Consider the following 9,696-nt stretch of genomic DNA (forward strand, 5'->3'; position numbering starts at 1 on the left):
ACTGGTCCAGAGGCTTCATATTTCGGGGGCAAAACTGGACAGAGAGAGCGATAAAGTGGTTCTAAATAGATGACTGGCCGGAACCCAATTCCCCTGAAATGGTAATATGGTCGTTATTTAAAAAGTGTAGGTATTTTCTGGTGTTTTCCCATCAAGTACCTGCCTAATTTCTGTATGGCACACGCCAGAAATCAATAGAAGTTAACAAGTCCTCCAAACAGTCCCCATCTCTTTGTTTAATTTCCTTTACAATAAAGCCAAGGGGAGAGAATTAAAAATCTTTGAAGTAGACCAAGGCTCAAAGGAATCAGCCAAGTAGACTTAAAGTAGTCACTTATTTCCCAAAACTGGTTTGTCGGCGAACAATAAAAGGAAGTAAAATTTATGGAGAAATTATACAGTGGATTTGTCACTTAAAATATCGTAACTGTCTCGGGGACAATACCCCATGCTGAGGATTAATGGTCCCGCCGGACCTTTGATTCACCAGCGCCTTTTCTTCGCCCTTGACAAATTGGATTTTTAGGAATGGGAAGGTCGCCTGGACCATTGTGCGCCAGCCATTCAGAGGCCTCGATTATGCAGAGGGCTGAGGGAACCACTCCATGTGACCCTCTCGGGTGGGACTCTGCAGCTGCTCCGCAGAGCAACTCTCTCACCAAACTCCGCGCCCTTGCGCTCGCGGTGCCAAAAGGCGCCCGCCCCGATTGAAAAGGCGCAGTGCAGGCCCCGCCGCGTCACTCCGCGGGCGGAGGACGCACGTCGGGGTGCAGCTCCCTGGCTCGCGCGAGGCTGGGCTCTGTCCCTCGCGCCCTGCCGAGGACCCGGCGCGCCCAAGCATCTGCCTGGCGGCGGCGGCAGCAATGCACGCGGCCGCCCGCGCCTCGGCCACCAGCGTGAGCGCCGATTGCTGCATCCCCGCCGGCCTGCGCCTCGGGCCCGTGCCCGGAACCTTCAAGCTGGGCAAGTACTTGTCAGACCGCAGGGAACCCGGGCCCAAGAAAAAGGTATTAGCTTTTCCGACCTCCGCCCCCTGCCATTCGCCTCCCTGTCCTCTGGCCCAGGAAAGGGGTAGATGGGCCAAGTGGAGAAAAGGGGTGACTGAGTCGTTACCTGTCAATCCTGCCAGGTGGAAGGGGACTCCGATCATTCCCCTCAAGTCGCATTAACTGAGAGCTGGACGTGGGCCGGGATAAGGCGAAAGGACGCGCGGCTGAGAGGGGACAGCCCCCGGTGGGGTGCACCGGGCTGTTTAATGCCGGGACCGCCGGGAACCCGCGGTGTCCCTGGAGCTCTAGGGGGTCCGCTGCAGATGCGCCGAGGGACCATCCTCTCTCAGCAAACGCGCCTTTTTTTTTGGTGTACAACGCGCAGGGTGTTGAGGACTTGTCTTACCTTCTTCCCTTCAATATGGTAATTTAAGGCGTAACTTTACCTTAAATAATTTAGTCTCATCTCCTCCGAAAAAATAATCCTTGGGAAACGCTCACTTCCTAGAACCAACCTCTCCCGATTTTTCTTCCTGCGATGTCCGCTTGTGGGTTTGGGGTAAAGGGAGAGAGAGGGTGAGCCAGGTGGTGGCTCTGATGCGGGTTCCCGGGACGCGGAGCGCCCACCCGCCTGGGGCACAGGTCCGGGCGCCAGCAGGAGTCCGAGGCGCAGCTGAGAGGCGTCAGGACCGACCCACCAGCTCTGACTCCCCAAACAGCGGAGAGGGGTTTGAGACACGCCTGCAGGTGTTGAGGCGTCCTAGCGGGCACAGGTGGGCAGGGACCGGGAAACGAAGGCAGGGCTCCGGGTGAGGGTGGAGCGGGGAGAGGACCTGAGCTGTGCCAGCCGCCGCCTAGAGCTTTCTTGTAAGGAATTGCTCGGTGCCCAGCCGTGTACTTGGCTGTTTGTGAACCATCCTCTATCCCCGCGGTCTAAAGCCGGTTTGCGGCGTACCAAACCCTCTTTAAACGCGCTTTAATTGCTTTTAAATAGCCGGCTAGCTGAGCCCTCTTTGTCCAGACACTTCAGCTGCGGGGCTCGCTGGCACCTCAGCACATCCATGTGGTGCAGCAAGAATGGGGAGGCTGGAGATGGGGTGGAGGACGTCCTGAGTTCTGGGACCGACCTCGAAACGTCTGTACACTGGTATTCAGGCTGCTCTCAGGACTGCAAGGGGGAGACGTGGCGTGGGAGCGAGGGACGTCCTGGTACAAGAGGCACCCAGGAGCCCGGGGAGGATGCGCTCACCCCCCGTACTGCCAAGTGGGAGAGAGCGGGGTTTATTACACTAGCCGACCTCTCCGCGCCCGCAGGCAAGGGTCCTGAGGAATTGCCCTTTTCCCAGCAGCCCACAGAGATCTGGCCACAGCGAACACCCCCATTTTCCTGAGTCGCGTGAGGTGGAGGATTAACTTTCTCTCTGGGTTTGGGCCTCGCCTGCGGCACGGGGAGGGGGGGGGGGAACAACCACTGCTTGTGTTGCAGGTGCGCTTGGTGAGAGGGGAGCTGGTGGACGAGTCGGGGGGCTCCCCTCTGGAATGGATAGGGTTAATCCGGGCAGCCAGGAACCCCCAGGAACAGACTCTGGAAGCTATTGCAGACTTACCCGGAGGACAGGTATTGTGGGCACCCCCACCCCCAATTCTATCTATTAACTGTCACTGACGTGGCCACCAATACTAAGAGCAAAGCTTTTTGGTTCCAAGTCTCATTTAACCATCCCAGCAACCCTCTAAGGTAGATACTATTATTTCCCCCATTTGACAAATGAGGGAAGTGAGATTCAGAGAGATCCAATAGCTCTTCCAGGGTCACACAGCATCAGAGCAGGGATTCGAACCTTTCCTCTCAGTTGTTTTTTGACCCACCACCCAGGAAATGACAGCAAGCTGTCCTGTTCCTTGCGTCCCAGATCTTCTACCGAGCGCTTCGAGATGTCCAGCCAGGGGAGGAGCTGACTGTGTGGTATTCCAACTCCTTGGCTCAGTGGTTTGACATTCCCACGATTGCAACTCCGACGCACGATGAGAAAGGTATGTCTCCAAGCAGCGCTCTGGGCCACCCGGGTGGTCGAGAGTCCAGCCTGTTCCCAGTCTTTGGGTTTATCCCCAGACTTGTAGGGCCTTACTATTGCGCCGTGTGAAACTGAATTCATGCTCCATGTCTGTTTAGGCAGAGAGGTGACATCAAAATTACCTCCTTAAAATCAACAGTAAATGGTAACAACAGTGTCAATAATAATCTGGCTCAGGATGGCAGGGAATCCTTATGGAGTTCATGGTGATCATCCTTTCCTACTGCATAGGCAAAGAGACAGTTACTCAATTAAGAATCAATAAAGAAAGCCTTCACATTTTAGAGTAATCACACCATGAACTCGGAGAAAGCCTTTCTCAAACCTGGAATGTTTTTAGCAGTTGGAAGGGCATCTCCTCTCCACTGGCTGGGAGGACAGTAATATATTTACACAGCATTTTAGAAGCATTACGGTACTTACAGCTGGTCAGTTGGCAGGTACTAAGTCCTTTCCATTTAAATGGTATTTATTCATTTCTCCCTCCCTACTTAGATTGAATCTGGGATGTATCCCAGTTTCTTCTCAGATTTATTCGGTCCCTTCCAAAGCCAAGAGCGGATTTATGCAAATTAAAGGGCAGTAACTAAAGAGAAAAACATTTTCAGACCTTCTTCAGAACACTGAAGAACATTTCCTGTAGAAAAAAGCTGGAAGGTGCTAAAATTGTTAAGATCTGGAGACTCCCTTTTAATGCACAAAACTTCCATGACTTGCTTTTATTCCTTGCTGTTTTCGTGTGTAATTTCTCCTAAAGACACAGTTACATTTAAAGTCAGCATAATGAACTCTGTTAACTATTTTAACATGCTCTCCTCCTGGTCTGCTCAATCCCACCCCTTTGGAAACAGGGCTAAGGAAATCAGTATAAATGTGGGAGTTAAGCAGTACTCATGCATAAGACAGACTGTAGTTTATTCAGAACGATGAATCAGTGCATTTCAAAGTATCACTGTCTTATCGGTAGATTTGTTTGCACAGTAGTCACAAAAATGATCTTGAAGCAATTTGTTCCTTGTATCACAAGAGATTAAATTCTTGTCAACTTCCAGTACAAGTGAAACATGACAAAGACCCCGTAGTGGAGAATTCTCAAATCTATCACCACAGAACAATTCAGAGGGCCACTGGCCTTTGGTGGCCAGGCATTTTTGCACACAACACCCTTCCAACAGGCACTCTCAAACAGTACAAAAGCAGCTTGTTTGAGTGGGGTCCTCGTGTTTTCATTTCAGCCAATGGAGCTTATAAACATCATATGGCAACAGATGTTAAAATAGATACCATTTTCTTTTTGGGGAATATATGGGCATCTTTCTTTTAAACTAAGCAAGTTATATGGGCATTTTGAACCCTGACTTCCCAGCTTTGAGATGCTTGACATCTTGGCAACCTCAGGGTTACATGGAGAGGAGGCAAAGTCACTTATGAAGTGTGTTTGATACTTTTGGCATAGGTTGAATTTCAGAGTCTTGAGAAATATGTCAGTTGGTTGGGAGAAACTGAAAAAGGAACATATTGAAAAAGAAAACATACATTTACTTAAATCTTGAAAAGAGGAAGAAATAAGTAGGGATGGCTTGTTATCTTTCCAATAATAACACCAGTGGGTTTCAATTCCACAGTAATATTAAGGAAAATACTGACCCTCTGTTTTAGGAACAGAGCTAACTTGGCTCTGCACTGAGCTGAGACTTTCCGGGACAGCCTCTGAAAATTCCCTCTCTAAAAAGGGACGATGAAAGGGGGGTTCTGAACTTAAGAGAAAGAAGGCCATTTAAGATATTAAATCAATATGCCTGACAGGAGAATCCAGGAAGCCTCTCCTTTTCAATATTTATTTTACATGGCTATTCAATACAACAGAAATATTAATATGATTTCATTTAAATCTTTCATAAACAATTAGGATGGGGTCTCTCGAAAATCATCTTCCACTTTTTCTTTCTGTTCTTTGGCTTCGGCTGGAATAAACTGCTCCTTAAAGAAACTTTCATCTTAGTTTTCTGGGATACTATTTTCCTTATGCAAAGCTAGAGGTAAAATACAAGAAAGGGTGAGTATCTGGAATTTTTTCCCCACTGTTGTTTCTGTAGTAATGTTTTAGAAGTTCAAGCTGCTTGTGTGCAAGAGGGGGAGATTTAAACTTTCCATTCGATTTAATGAGACTGACACATGTTTGAATACTTCCTTGTGGCTCAACTAACTTCTCACAGACACACTTCCCTTCAGTATTATCAACAAACCACAGCATTAAAAAAGAAACCCAATTCTAAGACCACTGTTCTCTGCACAGAAGTAACATAACCTTTTTGAGTGAAAATTAACTTCTACCATGTGATGAATCTGTTTCATACATGTGTCTCTTGACTGTATTCACAGAGCCTGGCAAAATAAAAGTAACTAATGTCAATATTAAATGGAAAAAAAGATTTGACACCAAAAACATGTATACAGTTCCTGGTAGAAACTTGTGCACTTATTAAAAGCTGAGTATCTATATCTATATCACACACACATATTCATGTAATAAAAGTAAACTATGTATCTTTTCCAAGGATTTTGCTAAGCTTGGATTTGTGTAGCTATCTAGGAGATAATTAATTACCAAGTGGAATAACTGACAAGATAATGCAACATCATGTTTCAGGTTTTAGAATATCAGAACTTCTTCTTTCTTCCATCAAATTAAATGAGGTTAAGAGGAAATAAAGATACAAATAATTTTGAAGAATAGCAAAGCATAGTCCCTCTGTGGTCCTTCAGTTGGTCACGCTCCAGGAAAACCTCAGGCAAAGTGTTTAAAGGCTGGGAGGGGGTTGGCAGGGTGGGTAGTGGACATAAAAGACATTGTTCTAGGGAAAGGAATGATTACATATGGCCCATACATACAAGATATTGTCTCCCCTGGTAATGAGGCGCTCACGACTATTAGATTGGTCTTTGTTGTTTCTCCAAACTCCTTGACATACGCCACCTATTCTGCAAACGCCAACAGATGGGCCCGGGCACAGCACAGACTCAGCACTTGATTTAAAGCAGCAGCTGCTCTCTGCTCTCATCTCTTCCCCGGCCAGCCTGCCAGAGCTCTGCCCTCCCAACGAAGATTTGCTCTGATGAGCCGGAGAAAGTCCTCACTGGGAAGGCCCAGGTCACCCTTCTTCGTCTCTGAGTAATTCCAGAGGATGGAGATGGTGACAAAGTTGGCCATTTGGGGCTTTTCAGGGTACTTGCTACAGTGGGGCTGCCGAACTCCCTTGTTCCCCGTGACCCTGCTCCCCATACCGCCGGTCGAAATCTGGGCCTTGCCTTGGGTGCGCTGGCGCGTGCTTTCTGTCCCTCCTGCTCGCGCCTCACCGGGTCGCTTTTCCACTCTTTCTTGCCCAGGGGAGGAGCGCTACATTTGCTGGTACTGCTGGAGGACGTTTAGATACCCCAACAGCCTTAAGGCGCACCTACGTTTCCACTGCGTGCTCAGCAGCGGCGGGGCCCGCACCTACCTGCACCACGAGCACGCGGCTCGCCAAAGCGCTGCCCCCGCAGCCGATGGCCTTCGCTTCTCTCCGAAACCCCCGGCGCCCGACTTCGCCGCGGCCGCTACGGCGGCCACTCTGCGGCCCCACCCGCAGGCCCCGCCGCCCCTGCAGGCCTGCGGAGCGCGGGAGGGCATCAAGCGCGAGGCCTCCTCCGCGCCCTCGGCCACCTCGCCGCCCCCGGCCAAGTGGGGGCCGTCCAAGAAGGGCAAGGAGCAGCCCGAGCGCGCCCCGGACACGAACGGGGCCGCCCGGGGACACGGCCACTTCCTGGGCATCGTGGGCGGCTCCCCAGCGGGGGGCGGCGGCCTAGCCTTCTACCCCGGAGTGCGCTCGGCCTTCAAGCCCGCCGGCTCTGCCCGGGCGCTCTCGGCCGCGCACGGCGACCCCTACCGGGAGGAGGGTGGCAGCAAGCCGGGGGCCGGCCTGGCCCTCGGCAGGCTGCTGGGCGGGAGCCGGGCGGGCGGGCGCCCCGGAGGCGGGGAGAACGCGGTGGCAGGCGGCGCGGGCCACCACCATCACCACCACGCGCACCACCACCACCACCACCACTCCAAGTGCCTGCTCGCGGCGGAGCCGCCGCCGCCGCCCGGCCTACCCTGCTCGGGGCCCCTGCGCGGCTTCCCTCTGATCCCCGGCGCCCCGGAGGAGGCGTCGGCTTTCAAGCACGTGGAGCGCGCGCAGCCCGCAGCCGCCGCGCTACCGGGGGCGCGTTTCGCGCAGCTGCCCCCGGCGGCCGGGCTGCCCTTCGAGCGCTGCGCTCTGCCGGCCCTCGACGCGGGCGGGCTCAAAGCCTACCCGGGTGGCGAGTGCGGCCCCCTGCCCGCCGTGCTGCCCGCCTTCACCGTCTACAACGGGGAGCTGCTCTACGGCTCCCCTGCCGCCGCCGCTTACTACCCGCTCAAACTGCACTTCGGCGGGCTGCTCAAGTACCCGGAGTCCCTCTCCTACTTCGGCGGGCCCGCCGCGGCGGCGGCGGCGGCCGCTCTAAGCCCCGCCGAGCTGGGCTCCCTGGCCAGCATCGACCGAGAGATCGCCATGCACACGCAGCAGCTGTCCGAGATGGCGGCCGGGAAGGGCCGCGGCCGCCTGGACGCCGGGACGCTGCCACCGGCCGTCGTGGCGGCGGGCGGTGCTGGGGGTGGAGGCAGCGGGGGTGGCGGCGCGGGCAAGCCCAAGACGGGCCACCTGTGCCTCTACTGCGGCAAGCTGTACTCGCGCAAGTACGGGCTCAAGATCCACATGCGGACGCACACGGGCTACAAGCCGCTCAAGTGCAAAGTATGCCTGCGGCCCTTCGGCGACCCCAGTAACCTCAACAAGCACATCCGGCTGCACGCGGAGGGCAACACGCCCTACCGCTGCGAGTTCTGCGGCAAGGTGCTGGTGCGCCGGCGGGACCTGGAGCGCCACGTCAAGTCCCGCCACCCGGGCCAGAGCATGCTCGCCAAGGCTGGCGACGGCCCCGGCGCGGGGCTGGACTACCCCCCGGAGCCCGGGGACCCCAAGAGCGACAACGACAGTGAGGTGGATGTCTGCTTCACGGACGACCAAAGCGACCCCGAGGCCGGGGGCGGCGGCGGGCTCGACTCCTAACGAGCCTTTCGGGGCAGGGGGTGTGTTGCGGGGCGGTAAACGGCGAGCAGCAGGGGTTCTGTTCTGGGAGAGGAGGAGCTCCAGGTGATAAGGAGGAGGAGCTGCTGGCAAAACCGTTTTTAGTCTGGTCGCGCGCCAGATTAAGCACAGTGGGAGTTCCCAGGTCCGATGCTGAAAGTCAGGTGGCAAGTTGAGAGGCCTCTGGGCAGCCGGGGGGCGGCGGGTCCTGCGCGCTCCGGGCCTCTGGACAGGCGGACAGGCTGCCCCACACCGCCCCCAACCGCCTAGGCGGTCTGCTCTGGAGGTTCAGGATCACGTTAATGCGAATATCACAGCGTCCTCGAGGGCGCCGATTTTAACAGCCACGTAATTTTGAAATTCTTTTCTGTGGAGGAGATCGTGCCTTTCGAAACATGTTTTTTGTGTGTATTTTACATTAGCATTTCACTGCATAGGCAAAACAGTAGTCACAATTCGGTAGGTGTCACATCATGACACTTGTTTTCCGCTCATTGAATTTCCAGTGGTAGCAGGTGTGCAAATTGGTCAGGTTGCAATTATTTATAAGAGAATAATGACAAATGTAAAATATCTAAAGCATGAATCTAAGAGCACGTGATACATAATTTAAAAGACAATGTCCTATTTGGTAGAATACAAATGTGATGTATGTTGTCTTATAATGAACGATGTACAGTGGCTTCAGTATTTTCGTCTTCGTTTGCAGTTTGTGCAATCTTTAATAAAGATACAAAAGAGTTTGTTCACTTAGCGATTTCAGCAGATCCTTTAAATAGTTTAACTTGAAAATGATTTTTGAGGAGGCTCCGTAATAAAATAAACCATAGGACATTTGCTTATTCATAAAGTAAGTGTTAAGTAGTGTTGTAACAGAGAAATATACCATTTTCAGTATGTGCATTTCACAGGCTCCTAGATAACGGGCAAAACAATCGTTTTCTGAAACCATTGTTAACATGCTAAGTGTTTTCATGTTCACAGAAAGCAGCTAAATGACCTTCAAGAAAAGTAATCCTCATCAAAAGTAATTATGGAAAAAATTATGGAAATGTATAATCACTATTTCTTGTTATGTACCATTTTGATGGCACTTCTCTTGAGGAGCAAAAAAAAAAAGAAAACTTGCTCAGTACACTTTCTGATTCACTCACTTTAATATTCAGTCAACGAATACTAAAGGAGGATCTATGTCATTGGAAGTGCTGATCAATTTGTTCTATGTAGGTTTCTTTTTTCTATGTAGTCCTTCCAACCACATGCTGTGGGTATGGGTCCCATTTTACAGAAAAAATACTCTTCAAGGTCACTAGGAGGCCCATAATTAGAATGGCAAGGTTAGAGGTAGTGGCTTTATGGGTATAAAAAATTAATGTTAGCTAGTGGATATCAAATAATATAATTTTGTGGGCTAAATTGGAAAGCATCCCTCCTCCCACCCACACACAGATATATACTCTGGGGAGGGTCTCAGTGCAGTTATGT

General features: G+C 51.9%; 1 protein-coding gene across 1 annotated transcript; it reads left to right on the top strand.

Moving 5' to 3' along the window:
• The first annotated feature begins 848 nt into the window (after positions 1 to 848).
• Positions 849 to 8,193, top strand: PRDM13 (PR/SET domain 13). Its single transcript, XM_036890449.2, has 4 exons — positions 849 to 1,007; positions 2,476 to 2,607; positions 2,903 to 3,023; positions 6,452 to 8,193. Exons 1-4 carry the CDS (start codon positions 864 to 866, stop codon positions 8,191 to 8,193), a joined length of 2,139 nt encoding a protein of 712 aa, XP_036746344.2. The 5' UTR covers positions 849 to 863.
• The last annotated feature ends 1,503 nt before the right edge of the window (positions 8,194 to 9,696 follow it).

Source organism: Manis pentadactyla, chromosome 12 (genome assembly GCF_030020395.1).
Source record: "Manis pentadactyla isolate mManPen7 chromosome 12, mManPen7.hap1, whole genome shotgun sequence".
Taxonomy (NCBI): Eukaryota; Metazoa; Chordata; class Mammalia; order Pholidota; family Manidae; genus Manis; species Manis pentadactyla.